This window comes from Pelodiscus sinensis, chromosome 21 (genome assembly GCF_049634645.1).
Source record: "Pelodiscus sinensis isolate JC-2024 chromosome 21, ASM4963464v1, whole genome shotgun sequence".
Lineage (NCBI taxonomy): Eukaryota > Metazoa > Chordata > Testudines > Trionychidae > Pelodiscus > Pelodiscus sinensis.
Window position 1 is genome coordinate 24,484,646 of NC_134731.1, and position 17,690 is coordinate 24,502,335.

Here is a 17,690-nt window from a genome sequence, read left to right on the forward strand (position 1 = left end):
AAGGGACAGAGACAGTGGGTTCTGGGTGCATCTCTGACTCACTGAGACCTTGAGCCAATTGTCACGTCTCACCTCATAATTCCCTGCCCCTGCAGGCACTGGTGGGCCCACAATCCCTCCTGTTTCCTCTGACACACAGTTTAGCCTCCTGGGGACTGACATGCAGCAGTCTAACTAAAGTCTCTGGACTTAATGAGGGTTTCTGTGTGAAAATTAGTGACCCGTTCCCAGGTAAGACTAGATGAGTTAATGGGCCTTTCTGGCCCTAAGCTCCATAAAGCTTCTCAGTTTTCACATCTATAAAACGGGCAAGACCTTGGCTAGCTCCTTTTAGTTTAATTTACATTAAAGGCCACTGTTATTCCAAATGAGAATGCCTATATAAGGCTTTAATGACTCCAGAGTAGCCCGGTTAGTTTGTAACTAAAAACAACAAGCAATCCTGTGTACCATACATTATATCATGAGCTCTGGTGGATAAAACCCACTTCATCAGATGAGCTGGAGTGGAAACAACAGAATCCAAGGTCCATGTAACAGCAAAAGCAGTAACAATTCAACTCCAATTCCTCTGATGAAGTGGGGTTTTACCCACAAAAGCTCATGATCCGATATATTTGTTAGTCTCCAAGGCGCTACGGGTCTATGCGTTCTTAAGGATTTAATGAGTTTAACTAATTTACTTTGAATGAACACCTTTAACTGCTCATATTACCTTTCCTGTGCAGGGCCCTGTAGACAAGTGCTAAGCCTAGCTCTCAAGGCTGCAGAGAAGAGTATGGAAAGGTGAACCTTAAAGGGTCCAAAATTCAACAATGAAAAAACCCCACGAGTTGTACAACGTGTTAGAATCATAGAATCATAGAATCATAGAATAATAGGACTGGAAGGGACCTCGAGAGGTCATCGAGTCCAGCCCCCCGCCCTCAAGGCAGGATCAAGCTCCGTCTACACCATCCCTGACAGATGTCTATCTAACCTGTTCTTAAATATCTCCAGAGAGGGAGATTCCACCACCTCCCTTGGCAATTTATTCCAATATTTGACCACCCTGACAGTTAGGAATTTTTTCCTAATGTCCAATCTAAACCTCCCCTGCTGCACTTTAAGCCCATTACTCCTTGTCCTGTCCTCAGAAACCAAGAGGAACAAATTTTCGCCTTCCTCCTTGTGACACCCTTTTAGATATTTGAAAACCGCTATCATGTCCCCCCTTAATCTTCTTTTTTCCAAACTAAAAAATAGTTGATAGTTTGGAGCTTGTCACGTGATTTTCTAGTGTTTGGGTCTGGCAACACGCAGTGGCAGGGATCAAACCAGAAGTTGGCGTAATTGTGTTACAGGAAGAATTTCAGCTAGTTCCAGCTCATACTGGATTCCATGGATCTTCTACAGCACCTCCCATAAAATAAGGGCCTGATCCCATGCCTGGGAGAGAAACAGGCCTGGGCCACTGATGAATGCACTACTAGTGGTCTGGATCGTAGCAGTCTGAGACAGACTATGCTGGGCCAAATTCTGTTCTTCCTTACACCAGTGTTACAGTGGGGCAATGCAGGACTTGGGATTTTCGGTCCATACCACAGTGAATGTCTGTGGAAAGCTGCCTGCTGCCCTGGGAGCAGGTTGTAGGCAGAGAGCAGGCGGCGATCTGACCTCAATATGCCCTCAGAGCCTGCAATTCTGTAGGGAGTGAACTGAATGGTCAGGATTAACCAAATCAGATCCATTCTTCCAAGGGCATCTAATGAGCAAGACAATTAAATCAGCCTCTCAATGAAAAAAAATCACCCACAAAACTAGCTAAAGCAGCCTTATTCGACAGCTTTCTGGATTGCTTGGAATACATCAGTCTGGGTCTTCTCTAGAGCGTGTGTCCAGTCCTGGATTCTCGACTGCTTCAAAAAGCTGTGCTCCGGGTAGCAGGGGCATAGGCAGAGAGGCCGTTAACAGGCCTATGGGAGCTGAATCAAGGTCCTGGCTAAGTAAAATGGTTCTGAATAGAGCCAGCAAACATGTGGCTGCTGGGATTAGAGGCAGATCTGCAAAACTCTGGAGAGCATCACACCCAATCAGGGGCTGGCTTCAGAGTCACATGAGCTCCCGGCAAGCCATGTTAGTCACGCCCACGATAATAAAGAGTCTCAGTGGATCTGTTCTCGTCTGCGTGTCTCCCTGTGATGCTGCCGCTGCCACCTTTGCTGCCTGACTGCCCTGACTCCCCTTTGACACAATCAACATCGCTCCGTCCAAACCACAGGACTCCTAAGTAGGTATCTGAATGACAGCGTCACTCCACGCCCTGCCTACGCCGGCTCTGAAAGCAAGCGGACAGCAGCATCCGCGACCACCCAGAGCGCACCCCCCCACGCTGCTGAGGAGACACAGGCTGTGTCCGTATTTACAAGTGGGAAGGGCGTATGGTGGCCACAGCAGACGCACTGGGAGAACGTGCTCAATGCTCTGTCTAAGGCACCTCCACCAGGGGAGCAGCTCCCAATGCTGCAACCTGGGTCACACAGGTGCTTTACAGCACGTAACTACCTGTACAGGAAGTACAGGTGCAGGGAGGTGATGGCAGCACCCCCAGGCTTCCAGCCTCGCACCCTGGACCCCGGCTGCATGCCAGGGCTTTGCTCCTGGCCTCAGCTTGGCGGGGGGGACAGCAAAAGGGGAGGAACGGCACCCCCACTCTTTCAAAAGTTCCTGCACCACCGGCTGCACTCAGGTGGAGGTGTTTTTTCACACCCCTGAGCCAGAAAGCGACAGTGCACTAAAGCACCAGTGTAGACTTAGCTTTAAATTCTCCCCCACACAGAAAGAGAGGACTAAAAGGAAGAGCATCCTAGCTGCAGTGAGAATCCCCAGGGCTATCATGTCTACAGTTAGGGGTGACCTAAGTTTTCGGCAGGGAGGATCCGCGGGGCAATACTGGCCTGCAGGGCTCTTTCTGCTCCTTTGCAGGTTCGCACACACTTGCGAAGAGGTTTGGCAGAAGCCCCTGACGAGGAAGAATCGTTAGGGGGTACCTTGGAACAGAATGCCTGCGGTCGCTACATATTTTTCTCACTAGCAGATTAGCCCGGTGGTGCCAAAGCAGAGCACTGCTCCGGATCTCTCCGTTCTCTCTTTTCTGGTCAGGTGCATTGAGACGCAATCCTATCCCAGGTTCAGCCTATGTTTCTGGTTCAGTCTCCTTCGACATTGGCTCGGTTGTGTCTGTTGTGAGGACTGTGCTTGCTTTGGTGAGGCTGCTTCTTTTCCGTGTGGTTTTAGGAGAAGCGATCCCACTGCAGGCACGTCCTATGTTCCTGGCACAGCCAAACACTTACGTTGCTTTAAGTTACTAGGGGGCTGCACTCGCTATTTGCCAACCCCCCTCTCTCTCGGGGGAGGTGTCCGGCTGGGGGGGAAGGGGCAGGAGTGGGCTGGAGGTAGGTGTCTTGCCAGAGGATAAGGGGAAGAAGCAGGATGGAGGTGTGGGATCTTGGTGGATGGGGTGAGGAGTCAGGTTCAGATGGCAGAGGGGACGCAGGGTGGCCCATGGGGGTATGTGGGGGGCTCGGATGGCGGAAGGGAGGAGGGAAAGTGGGGTTGCCCGGGGTGGGGAGGAGTCAGGCTCATATGGCAGAGGGGATCTGGCCTGGCCTGGGAGGGAGGAGGAGACTTGTATGGCAAAGGGTGGGCTCAGATTGCAGAGGGGACCTGGGATGGCCTTGGGGGGGGCAGGGGAGAGAAGGGGAGGGCTCGGATGGTGTGGGGGGACCCAGCCCCAGCAGCGGGAGCCGGAGCAGCCCATGCCCGGCAGGGACGGCACCGAGGCTGGCCATAGCAAGTGGACAGACAGATAAACACTCTAAAAATCTACAGCAATAACTGTGAAAAGCAATTTTCTGTAGGCTGCGCTAAATGTGACGTACAGGTACATATTCAAATCAAATTGCAAATGATCCAGAGACAGGGATCCAGCTGTAAGAAACATTTTCTTAGTGGCCTTCCACTATTCAATACCTTCCTTGCCAAAAGAATGGATACATGCAGGTGTGACTAAGTACAACAAGCGTTAAATAATCAGTTGATACCGATCACTGTCAGAAGCATTTGGGGCTGTGGCCTGCAAGAGGTTTCATAGCCTTTCCAACTCCCACTGATTTCAGCAGGATGCTGAGTACCCTGCAAGATTAGGCCCAATGAGGTGATCTCCATTAAGGGAGACAGAAGGAAGAAATGTCTAGTAAACGTCGCAAGCACACCAAGTACCATCTCAAGAACAGCCACTAGCTCTAACCCGCAGCCACGCTGCAAGTGTGAATGAACGGCCTTGAACAGAAAACAAGAACCAGAAAGATGATGCTCCACCAGGCTTGAAGCAGAACACACACAAATCTTTGCTAGAAACAGCAGCAACTCCGTGGGGGGGGGGAGGGGGGTGTCTCATTCCCTCTAGATTCATCTGTGTGCAACACCCACATTTCGCATTATTGCCCTGGAAGCTACGACACGGATGCAGAGACAGGAATAAACCCCTTGTATGAATCAAGCAGCTTCAAAAGAAAGGGGCTTGTAAAATCCACGTTTGGCATTCGGCACTAATTTAACAGTTTCCGTATTCGCTCAGCACCCCTTCCAAGAGAATTCCTAGATCGATTCCTCACCAGGAGCTCCAGTGCTGCTTTCGGACAGCCAACGAGAAAGCGGCACATGCTAAACAGAGCCAGCAGCTCAGCAAGCCGAAATGCCAGTGCTTACCTTGGAGACTTCTAGAATAGACTCTGCTTGTTTCAATGCGTTCAGCATCATTCCCTATCAGGGCACATGCTTCACTCCTTACATTCCCTTTGTCCAGCATGCTGCAAAATCAACCTAGAGACAATGGAAACCAGCTCTCCCCACTCCACGACCAGAATGCCCGCCAGCAAGACGCCGGACAACCTTGAGGGAGCAGACAAAGCATTGCCAGGTTATCTCCCTTGTTACCAATCCAGTGGCAGAGACAGAAGGAAAAGCCAAGATTACCCATGAAGGCGGAGAGGATCGCAGCACCAGTCCTGCAGTGAAGTTAGCCGGGCTACGGGGTCTCCTCTCGGCTGGCTCCATGCCAGCAGGCATAGTCCATTAATGGCAATGGGCCTTGGAGGCGTGCATTTACAGACTTCCCCGTATGGAATCAATAAGAGGAGAAAGCTTTAAGTAGCCATTAGAAGCCAGTTGCACTTGTAGAAAGTGACAGAAGCCAGCCCAGCTCTCTCTACTGCCGCCCCGCCTCTCAGACAGCTCCAACGGGGGCGAAGAGCTCTCCAAACCCTACAAAGTTCATTTGAGGAGCCTTTGGCCAAGGCTGCTACAGCAGTGTGCACTGCAACGTGCTATCGGCCGCCCCCGGACGTTCTTCTCCCCTCGGGCAGCGGGCCGACCGCAGACTGCTGGCCCTGACGGCCGGCACAGGCTTCTCCGCGGCATCTGAAAAAGGAGCCCCAAACTGACCCAAAGGGAGGGGCGGCGGCATTCAGTCCAGGACTCGCCCTCCGGCCTCTCCGCCCAAAGCGCCAATGAAGGAGCCAAGCAGTGCCCATGGCAGGGGCAGTTTCCAGAGTCGCCGCAGGTAAGACCAGAGAAGACGGTGAGGGTCATCCAGGCTGACCCTCTGTATCACCCAGAGACCTCACCCAGCAACTCCTGCAGGCAAGCCCATCATGGCTTAGATTTGACCACAGCTTCTCTGAGCAAGGTGCGACGGGTCCTTGACACGGAGAGCCAGGCCTGAAAGTAACTGACTCTCTTACCCATGCTATTGTACAGCAACTTCTCGGTGGCGGGGGGGCAGGTTTGGGAAGGGAGGGCTCAGGACGGGAAGGTGGAGGAGGGGATGCCATACAACAATATCTGTGGGTATGTGGAGTGCAGGAGCCTCAGGGCAGAGGGTTTAGGTGAGGGGGGAGGGTGCAGAAGGGGGCTGAGGATGTGGGGGGGGGGTGCATGTAGGGTGGAGTGTGGGGGTGGGGGCATCACAGCTGGTGACCAGCCCTGCGCTGCTCCTGTTCCCAGCCAAATGGGCATGTGGGAGCCACGGCCATAGGAATGGGAAGGGAACTGGGCATGTGGGGGTACTGCAGTACCCCCAGGCTCACGGCCCAGTGCCTGGGGGCTCAGCTGCCTCGCTACACGCCCGGGGCTCTCCTGCTGGATCCAAACCCTGCCCCAGCCAACCACCGTCTCGCCCACGTGTCCCATCGGCGCATTGTGCTCCGAGTCCAGCGGAGACTCAACGCGGTGTGCGCAGGCCACTGAGCAGAGAGGAACGACCCACTTTCCACCCCTATAGTCCTGGGCTACCGTGGGCACGTCAGCTCAGAGCACACCCACTCCGCTCCCCCTTGAGCCACAGTCTCGTTAGGGCCCCCCGAGACTCGTTATTCTGCCCGGCAGGAGCCCACGCCCGCTGTTCCTTGCTAATGGCTCTGAAGGCCGGGGGTTGTGTTTTCATTCCTGGTGGACGGAGCCATCAAGCAACAGCCTATCAGGACTCACCGGCAGGTATGATGCTTCTGCCCATTCATTTTTAGTTTTAAAATAATGCCTGTGCGGTCGCATGTGAAGTAGGCGCCATTCTCTGGCTTGTGGTGATTTTCCAGTGCTGCCTACGTCCACCTCCCCTCAGTTCCCGGCAGCAAGGCCAGGCCCCAGCTGCAAACCGCTGGGAACCAGATGGCAGCCATGCCAGAGCCCGGTGGGGTGGGGGTCTTGAATTTGGGGTCCACCCATTCTAAAACCAAAACAGAGCCCATTTACAAAAGGGGATGAGACTAACTGCGCCCAAGGTGCAAGACAGAGGCTGGTTTGGAGACCATCTCTGTCTGGCACTGGGGCTAACAGCGTCCGACAAACGTCTGAGCATCGTCATTTTCTCGCTTCTTGTCCTGGCCAAAAGCTCTCTCATCCCAGAGGGGACTGAAGGGCCGCAAGATGCCTTGTAAAAGAAGCCTAGGGCCAGCTGACAGGAGGCTGCGGCATGAAAGGAGAGGCTTCCCGCAGTCACCGAGTTCCTTTTACGCTCTTTTGAGAGAATGCCAGTAGGGAGCCCAGCCCTAGCGGGGCCAGTGTGGGGAAGAGCACAGCCCTGGCCAGGACTGTTGGGAGTAGGGCCGGTGGCCAGGAGCGCAGTCCCAGCCCGGGCTGGCAGCAGGGAAGCTCAGCCCCAGCCGGGACTGGAATCAGCTGGGCGTGCAGCCTGGGTCAGCGATGGGGGAGGAGGGTGCGGCCCTTGTCGGGGCTGGAGGCAGCGGGACCAGCCCCATGCCAGGTCTCGCACGGTGAGGCAGCGGAAGGGAGAGCAGACCCATCAGGAGAAAAGCCTACAGCTGGGTAGGGAGCCTTGACCTCCCTCGTCCGGCAAACTCCGTCGTTCGGAACCACTCAGATCCCGAGGGTGCCGGACAAGGGCAGGCTGACCTGTAGACACAGCAGCAAGTGCGCTAAATGGTGCAGGTAGCTAACTCCGCATCTTGGACCACGTCGCTCTCAGCCACTGCAGCACCGTCCGAGTGCCAGCACGTAGGGCAGCATGGGGGAAGAGGGAAGCGTATTGTGCCCCATACCTGTACCTGGGGCAGATTCAGATCCTTGGGAGTATTACGATCCCTTCCCAGCTAGCCCGTCTGAAATCAACAGGACTAAACTGGAGGAAGGGACACAGAACTGGGTTCATTTATCACTCCTACCTAGAGCAGAGAAAATACTTCAGAAAATAAGCCACTGCGGTGAGAATTTGCTCCATGCACTTTAGCTGCGTTCTCACCCCATTACTTAAGACATCAGGAGGCTTTTACGGTTATTGAATCGTGAGAGACAGGTCCTAAAGCTAAACAACCACCTTGCTAACAGTCACATCTGTCTTCGCCACCAGCTCACCCTCGGTAGAATGTGAAGCACCACGCAGGGGCCAGATCCCGCTCTGGTGTGAATTGGGGAGGTTAGCCAGGAGTCTGCTGGAGTATCAACGACTCGCTTGCCCTCCCCCCAGTCGACGGGCTGCTGCCGCCAAGCAGCCCCCATTCGTGGTGGCCCAGGCTGGCCGTGCGCAGGGGCTGCCGGACTCAGTGCGAGAGGAGACGGAGGAGTCCCAGCTTGCGCGGCTCCGGGATGCTGCAGCTCTCCATTTTAAATGCAGTAAGAGCCCAGGGGTTCTTGCGACATTTAAAATGCAGACTCGCAGTGCGGGGGGCTCCCGGATCCAGTACAGTCCCAGGTCGAGCCGGCTCCGGGAGCTACCCCCACTGCAGCTCTGCAGCGATTAAGCTCATCGTGTAGTGCAGGGCTGGGCAATAATTTTTGTCCAGGGCCCTGGAAGTGGGGGCAGGATGCTTCCGGGCTACCCCACCCCCAGACCATAATTGGTCTGGGGGTGGGGGAGCCCCTTTGCCCCCCCTTTCCACTAGGCACCCATGCCCCTGGCAGGGAGGGAAGAGGCTTCGCACGCCCCCCCCCCCCCCCAGGCCAATAGAGGTCTGGGGAGCGTGCAAAGCCTCCTCCCGCCCTGCAAGGAGCACGTGGCACTTTGAAGTGCTGCATGCTCCTTGCAGTGCCAGGGCAGGGCAAAGGAAGCTTCACACAGCTCCCCCGCCCCCCCGGCCCTGACTGGCCTGGGGGGAGTGTGTGAAGCCTCCTCCCACCCTACCCCCACCCTGCGAGGAGCACGCAGCACTTCAAAGTGCTACACGCTCCCCGCAGGGCGGGAGGAGACGTCACCCACTCCCCCGCCCCCAAATCCTGATTGATCTGGGAGGGGGGGAGCTGCACGAAGCTTCCTTTGCCCTGGCCCCGCCTTGCACGAGTGAATGTCACATTGACGTGCCGCACGCTCCTCGCAGGGCGGGGGGGGGTGGGGGGAAAGGAAACTTCATGTGCTCCTCCTGCCCCCAGGCCAATCAGGACTTGGGGGCGGGGGAGCATGTGACATCTCCTCCCGCCCTGCAAGGAGCTCATGGTGCTTCAAAGCGCTGTGGGGGCCTGCCAGGGCAGGAGCAAGTCTTGCCCGTTCTCCCGCCCCTAATTGGCCTGAGGGCGGGGGAATGGCAGGGCCTCCACCGGCCGGAGCAACCCGCTTGGATCTGCGGAGGCCCTTTTGCCCACCCCGGCGTAGCGGATACAAATTGTGTGGATTACACAATTAGCCAGATAACCGCTACTTAACATTCTTAGTGTGAACCGGTGTTGCTCCGCCCACTTTGACCCTGGAGTCCAATGGGATGACTGTGATTGGCAGCCCCTAAAAGATTTGCATTGCCAGAGGAACGCAAGTCAAACCCGGGGGGTTTGCAATCTGCTCCAGGGGACAGTGGGCACGGGGAGAGAGGGGCGCTGCTAGACACCACGGAAGGAACGGAAATATCCACAACAAAGGTCCCTGCACAAATCACAGTCACTGAAATGGCAACGGAGCGGGAGTCACTGAGCAGAGAGGGGCTCTTTGTGTGGCAGGCCCAGGCAGATGTAGCCGTCTGAACCCCTGCTCTCATTGCAGAGTTCATAAGACAAACAGACATTGATATAACCTCCGTGCCACTGAAAAGCCACAAGGACTTTTTTAAACAACACTTCTATGGTCTCAGCACAGTCACTGCTTGTTTCTCTCTGTGCCTCTGCTGAATTCCCTGCAGGCCTGAGTCCCCCAAAATGCTATTCTCTAAGGCTGTGTCCTCACTGGCAAGTTATTCCGGAAAAATCAGCCGCTTTTCCGGAAAAAACTTGCCAGCTGTCTACACTGGCCGCTTGAATTTCCGGAAAAGCACTGACGATCTAATGTAAAATCATCAGTGCTTTTCCGGAAAAACTATGCTGCTCCCATTCGGGCAAAAGTATTTTTTCCCGGAGAACTGTTCTGGAAATGGGCCACTGTAGACAGCACAGTAGTGTTTTCCGCAAAAAAGCCCCAATCGCGAAAATGACGATCGGGGTTTTTTTTTTTGCGGAAAAGCGCGTTTAGATTGGCCACGGATGCTTTTCCGCAAATAGTGATTTTCCGGAAAAGTGTCCTGCCAATCTAGACGTGCTTTTCCGAAAATGCTTTTAACTGAAAACTTTTCCATTAAAAGCATTTCCAGAAAATCATGCCAGTCTAGACGTAGCCCAAGGGTATCCTTAGAGAAATGAGCACACTCATTTCGAAATAGCACATCTACATTGCCAGGAAGCCTCAAAATGAGTCCGAGGCAGGCTTCCCTAATGTGGACATCCTATCTCGATTTAGAGCCCCATGAGGCACTGGGGAGGGGAAAACTTAGAATGACCCTGGTGAGGGGCTATTTTGACATAGCAGCGGCACGTCTACAGAGGCCTTACTTCGAAATCGCTATTTGGAAGAGGCGTTATTCCTCCTAGAATGAGGTTTACACATTTCGGAATAAGCCGTCCGTTGTTTCAAAATTATTTCGAAATAATGGAATGGCTGTGTAGACGCTCATGTGTTATTTCGAAATAACGCTAGTTATCTCGAAATAACGGTGCCGTGTAGATGCACCCTCAAGGAACAGAAACATACACAGAAATAACCCAAGATAGTGGCATGGTCTTATGGTGATGGAGGAATGAGAGGGTGGCAGATTTCAGGTTAAAGCCAGCAAGGTTTCCATCAATTTACATGCATGTTCTTAATGAAACAGATTGTGAAAAAGCCACTGCAGTTTTGAAATCAGATAGGGTGTGTCTAGACTACAGTTTTTTTGGTTTTTTTCCCAAAGTGGTCTTTTTTCACAAAAAACCTTCCCCTGCATCTAGACTGCCACTGCATTCTCTCAAAAGTAAATCGAAAGAACACGGCAGTTTTTGCGATCACGGAAAACCTCATTTTACGAGGAATAATGCCGTTTTTCAAAAGTGCTCTTTCGAAAAAGGCATTATTGAACATGAACTGTGCTTTTTCGAAAGAGAGCATCCAGACTCTCGAAAGAGGTCTGTAGTCTAGACATGCCCTTAGTGAAGGGGCTTGCAGGCCCTACACTTTCTCCATATCCGGGCTCTTTCCCAGGATCACAGGCATTCAGAAAGGGTCTTACCTGATAAGTTTCAAAGGAATTGTGTTAAAACTGAAACCATTTTTACACCTAAAAGGTTAGCCAAAGCCTGCTTAAAATCAAAATGCAGCAGCAAGAAGAAGAAGAAGAAAAAAAAAAACCCACAAACCAGAAACTGTAGCCCCAAACAAAGCACAGTGGTACAGTCCCTTGAACGTGTAAGGATGCACTCAACACTGGCCTGGTACCGCTACACAATATTCCCTACACATACTGATGTGTAAACAGGCAGCAGGGTATGAAGATCACACGCCCACAGTCCAGGAGATGAGCAAGGATACATAGCATGGCAAATGATTCAACACTAATTGCTACCCTGGGTCGGGATAATCAAAAACTGCCCTCCCCCATCCAAGCGCTGTCAAACGGAAAGTTTCGCTCTCTCAACACTACAAAAACATTCTTGCATTCTCTCAGGACTAGGCATTCTTCCTGGAAGTCTGTCCCTCGGTGACTGTTATGCAGGTGTACGAGTGAAGCTTTCAGCTCCTCAGGTTGTCTTTTCCCCCCAAACACACATGTACACACACTCCCTTGAGGGCCCTGTAATGGCCCCCCAATGACCGTTACCGCGGTACAACGCTTGGATTCAAAAAGAAACTCGGCCTTTGTTCTGTGCACCCAGGGCTCGCTGAAAAAAGCCCGCGTGCTGCAGACAGATGCAATTGCTAGCTCAGTCACACAGTAGCCGGGACTACGTCCTGTTCCTTCAGGTCCAAACACCCGCCTCAAACTAACACAGCAGGCCCGTCAGCTCGCAGATCAGTCACTAGAGCAGCGATGGGCAATCTAGGCTAGCGAGTGGGCCACACCAATGGCCTTTCTTTAACTCCTTGGGCTGCACGACTGTCAGGACAAAGATGATCTCCCGGGACAGGGTAGTTTTGCTCACTAGCCCTGGCTTTACATCTGTGTCATTCTAATAATACCGGTAGGAAAAAAGCTACCTGGATGGAAGCCAGCGGAATCTGGCAACAGCAAACAAAACATCTTGTGGGCCACACGGAAAACCCCAACGGGCTGCCAGTGCCCACTACTGCCCTAGAGAGACCACTGCCTCGTTCCAATCAGCCTGCTTTGATCATGACTTACACCAACCTAAGGGACAAGCACAGAGGACTGTAGATCCAGGAGAACCTAGACGTAAGGCATTTTACAAGAGGCAACATCAGTGGGCATTGGGCCAGGCCCTAGATGAATCCAGGTCTCACCTTCCTTTGAGCTAGTAGTAGCCGCGGCTGCAGCTGTCCCCGACGCCCGTCCCACAGGGCTGGAGTGTTTCCCTGCCCTGCCGGGGATTTTAAGTCCACTTGGCTTCAGCATGTTTGTCTCACTCTGTATCTCCAGCTAGTAGCTGCCGGTCTCTTGGAGGGTTTTCCTACTGGTACCCAGTCAGGCTTGTAGGCGACGGACCCTTTCTTCCATTGTCACAGACCTGGAGAAAAAGAAGAGCACAAGGAAGTGAGATTCGGTGAAGAGAGGAAAGATGATCTTGGAGTTAAGGCATCAGACGAAGACCCAGAGAACCTGGGTTCATGTCTCACCCGTCACCCTTGGATTCATAGGGTGTCTCTAGACTACAGGGTTTTGTCAACAAAAGTGGACTTTGGTCAACAAAACTATACCTGCGTCGACAGACCTCGGCAGTTTTGTCAACGGTGGTAAATCTCATTCTACGAGAAATAACGCCTTTTGTCGACAGAGTTCTGTCGACAGAAAGCGTTATTGCTTCTACACTGTCCTTTGCATCTACACTCTCATGTCGACAAAGCAGCTTGCTTGTCAACAGAACTGGATGTAGTCTCGACGCTCTTTGTCGACAGAAGCTTTGTCGAAAGTATCTGTCGACAAAGCCTCTGTCGACAAAAGCCTGTAGTCTAGATGTACCCAGAGTGCAGAAGCCCAGAAGGGACCGTTTGATGATCTAGTCCAGGACCACTCAACTTTGGAAGCCCCGGGGGGCCATAATGATGCTCACAGCACATGCCGAGGACCACAACTTAAGCGTGGTTACACATATATGCAAATATATGCAAATAGCTTCATTCACATTGATGGGCATTAATACAAAGCACTTCCCACAATGCCCTGGCACTCCTGGCACCTCCTCCCTGGGGGCTAGAAACGCCGACAGCCTGTACCCATCTGTTCCAGCCAGCCCCTCCGCTTGTGTCTTTCATTGCTCACCCTGCCCTGGAGACGCCTCGCCGTTGTGGAGCATGTTCCCAGTGGAGGCCACATTCAAAAGATCCTACCCACGGGCTACGTGTTGAGCCCCACGCAAACCTAAACCACACCGCGGGCCATAAACAAATGGGCTGCGTGGTGAGTAGCCCTGATCTAGTTTGATCTCCCGCATATCACAGGCCATTAAATTTCATCCCAGTGCCCCAGCATGGATCCCAGTGACTTGTTAAACTAAAGCATTTCAGTCCTTGTGAGCCAAAACTGCTGTGTCACTGGGACGGAGGCCCCTATGATGGTAGGGAAACGATCAGGTGAGATATGTCCAGATGAGCCTAGTGTGTAATCCATATCCCAGGCTGCAGAAAACCCCAGTCTCCCCTGTGTGTGTGTGTGTGTGTCTGGGGGGAGGGAGGGGGGGAAGATTCCTCTCTGACCCCAAACTAAGTGATCAGTTTAACCCTAAGCACGTGAGTGACGGATACCAGCCAAGCATCTAAGAAAAAGGGTCTCAAAACACCGTCCACTCCATGCAGTGCGCTACTTTCACCATGTGACCTAAGGCAAATCCCTCTGTGTCTCCATTTCGGACTCTGTAAAACAGGGGTGATAAAACTTCAGTTGTCTGCCTGCGCTACGTAGATTGGATGTGCTTCAAGTCAGGCACCTTCTCTCCCCATGAGTACATTACGGTACCTAGAACAGGGGGCCTTGGAGGCTGATCTAACAATCGGGCGTTGGTCCAAATATCCCGCACCAAGTTTCAAACCCATATCCTAAAATCTTACATGAGTCTTACATTGAATCTGTCAAGAGCCAGTCCTGCTGCACAAGGGATGTTTTGCTACGAGCTACATTAGAAACAGGAGGCTGTGGGGCAGGAAGGCATGAAATTGACTTCTCATTTAGCACTGAGCCAAACATGTTGCTACAAAGCTTTGGGAGCACCATGCCAAGAGGAGTCCCACACTGCCAGGAAGGGTGGAGAAGCACAATGCAGCAAGGTAGCTGGAGCTCAGGATTCATCACAAGACTGGGAACGACCCTCCGAGGATGAGCCGTGGCTCTGACACGCAGTCACTGTAAGGCACAGTCAAGTAACGCCCCTGGGTGTTAGCCTTCCACCCCCAAATCTGCAAAGTGGGGATACTAAGCCTTCCACCCCCAAATCTGAAAAGTGGGGATACTACTACTGGCTCAGCTGCCTCACAGCTATGGGGGAGGGGTAATTAGTGAACTCATGGCTCTTGGAACGCATACTCATGATGAAGAGAAAAAAAAAAACACACATTTTAAGAGGTGCAATGTACAGAAAGGGGTTAGTGGCTTCTAAGCAAAATGACCATTCCTGACAGATGAAGCCAAACACTTCAGAACAGGGATTACCACCTGCAGAGAGTTAGTCAGGAGCAAAGCCCAGGGAGTAGGCTGGGATGGCGGGATGTAAAGTGAGGCCGGGATGTAAGACGGCAGCACGTAAAGCGAGGCAGCAAAGGTTTTGAAAATAAACAGATATTGGGAACTGGAAGGAAACCCAAAGCAGCAGGGAAAGTGATGGGCACCTGTTTCATAGAGCAACCAAGGAGCTGCAGTGCAGCTTCACTCAAGACTTACTATAGCAAGGGCTTACAAACCCCCTGGCTACAGCCGTGGCGGGACGTGATTAAGGACGGATTTCAACACAGGCCAGGGGAACAGGAGGGAGAATTCCGGCAACGCTCCAGAGGGGGCCGCAAGGGGACAGGGGAGTGGAAAACACAAAAGCAAGGAGCATTCCAAGGCCCGCAGCAAAATGCTCATCGACTTCAGTGTGGCAGGGCTTTGGGACCTGCGCACCCCACATTAGGGATGTTAGACAGCAATTAATTGAACAGTCGTGTAACCGCACAAAACATTCTCGGTTACACCACTATTCGATGGTCCCCAGGGGCAGGCCATCAGCCAGTCCGCTCCGGCCCCACTCCCGGGTAGATCCCTGCCACCCCACGCTGCTGACTGTGCCTCAGAGGCAGCAGTGTGGGCTGGCAGGCAGGAGCCAGTCTGTGATGGAGCAGCCATGGGTGGCCCGAGTGCCCCACAGCCTCTGTACGTAGCAAGCTCGGACCCATCACAAACAGCAGCTGCTCCACAGCAGCCTCCCCCAGGCTGCTACCTCAGATAAAGAGGCAGCAGCGTGGGGGTGGGGGGGAAGGGAGCTGGCTTGCATGTACCAGCTCCTGCCTACTCCCTTCACCCTCTGTGCTGCTGCCTCTCTGTCAGAGGTAGCAGCTCCGGGGAGGGAGGCGGCTCCACAGATCTGGTGCTTGTGGGGAGATGGCTTGAAAGCCAGCCCCTCCCCCCCCCCCCCGGCACCATCTCTGGCTCCCCCCTCCCCGCTGCCTCTGTTATAGCAGCCTCTGTCCTTGGGCAGCCCGAGCTCCATGAGGGGTCTGTGGGTGTGAGAATGTAGTTGACAGGATGAACCGATAAGCCCGGGCTCATTCGTTAATCATGTACCCGACACGTTGACATCCCTAACCCACAGAAGGCTCCCAAACGTCCTTTGGTGAAACGTCCCCATTGCAACCCAAGAGAGCTATGGGTGCTCCTCGCCTTGGGAAACAGGCACACATGAGAACTGAAGCCATTTCTGAAAAAAAATGCTGACATGTCCCCAGATTGTGACAAAGAGCAACATCGCAGCAAGTGCCACAAATCTCAGACTGGCTCATCAGTCCCAGAAACAGAAGGGGGGGCGAGGGGAGGTGACAACTCCTCCCCCTGCCTCTCACTGCTGTCAGGGGTGTGACAACCACGCAGATAGGCTAACGGCGTGAGCAGGTGGCCAAGGGTCCAGATGCGCCAGCACCTGCACTGAAGCCTGTACCCCTGTATCTTGGCTGCTCGTTAGACTAGCCAGATGACAGCTAGCAGGCGGCCTGCCTAGCTCTGATTGTGGTGGACAAACGAGAGAGACGCTGCGGAACGGTCGTTCAGCATCTGAATCAACAAAGAGCCGGTGTTCTGGCTGCTAAGAATTCTACCAGTGGCTTTTTGAAATGAGACCACTCAATTTTTAACCTTACTTCGTGAACAGCAGAGAGAGACCAACAGGGATACAGATCCCTGTATTTAAGGGTTCAGTGCAGATCCTCAACCTACACTGAGCTGTGGGCATTTGCCATTCATGCAATCCACTCTGGTACTTAACAGTCAGGAGCGAAATCTCACTGCAGAGGATGTGTGGGTGTCTGAACTGCAGGGACAAGAAAAAGAGGAGGAAAGGGTTGAGTCACTGAATTTAGAGATGGAAGAATCTGATTAGGCCTCTAGTCCATCCTCCAAAGGCAGTAGGTTTTTCCTCTTGGTATCTTTCTTCCTATTATTTTGTCCAATCTAGTTTCAAGTGGAGTTTTCAGAACTTCTCCAGAGACACCTGCCACATTCTAATAGTCCCCACTGTAATATTCAGCCTAAATACTTCCTTTATTAATGATGTGCTCTTATTCCTAGTTACAGCTATTCCCCCCCCCACATACCCCACCACCCTGGTCTTATCTTTCACCTATATGATTTGATGTTGCGCTTGAGAAGGCCTTTACGTTGAGATCTGTAGCAGAAATACTGTTTAATTCCATCCTTATGGCCCGGATTCATAAGGGAGGAAGGGGAAGGGAGGGGAAAGAGTAGGAAGAGTGAAAGATTTAACAATAGTGCAGGATAGAAGACAGACGCCTCAGAGTTTATCACCCTCATAATCCGGGGCTTTGTAGTTACAGCCAAGCTAATTATAGGAAATTGATAATTTATTCAATGAGTTCAGCCTGTTCATCTGTTCTGCAGATTCTGTGAACAGACTTGGATGCATTCGCTCATTATTTGGAATGGTGAGAATACCCTGCAAACGTAGTGCAGACTATGGGTTGTTCCATTATCTATTTACATCAATTAAATCTTCAACTATTCAGTGTTCCTGGGGTGCAACTGGGCATGTAAATCATATGATTGTGTCTCTGCTGGGATAGACTTAAAAAAAAGGAAGCCAAAGGGTTTCAAGATGATCGCTTAAGCACTTCTAGCCTCTGTGCAAACATATTTGGGAGGGATTTACTTTCAACGCACTCGTAACCCATGCTCACAATAAGCACATGAATACAAAGGTCTCCAGCAAATTCATGGTTTTCATTTTCACCAACTATGTAAGTATGGACATGCCTTCCACACTTAGCATGAGCTCTATGTAGGGCTCTATCAAATTCATAGCCCATTTTGGTCAATGTCATGGTCATAGGAGTTTGAAAATACTAAATTTCCTGCTTTCTGATATTAGTATCTGAAATGTCACAGGGCATAGGGGTCCTGACCCAAAAGGGACTTGAATGAGCATTGCAAGGTTATTGAGGTGGGGGCGATTTGTAGCACTGCTACCGTTACTTCTGCACTGCTGCTGGCGGCAAT

At 52.4% G+C, this 17,690-nt stretch overlaps 1 protein-coding gene across 4 annotated transcripts in view; it reads right to left on the reverse strand.

Annotated features, from left to right (window-relative positions):
- The window catches only part of CLIP2 (CAP-Gly domain containing linker protein 2), a 164,747-nt gene that overhangs the window by 94,491 nt on the left and 52,566 nt on the right, over positions 1 to 17,690 (reverse strand). For all 4 annotated transcript variants that reach the window (XM_075904303.1, XM_075904302.1, XM_075904306.1 and 1 more), the window contains one exon: positions 12,281 to 12,504. In XM_075904303.1, the coding sequence (XP_075760418.1) occupies positions 12,281 to 12,392 (112 nt within the window). In that variant the 5' untranslated portion in view covers positions 12,393 to 12,504. The remainder of the gene's footprint in view (positions 1 to 12,280; positions 12,505 to 17,690) is intronic.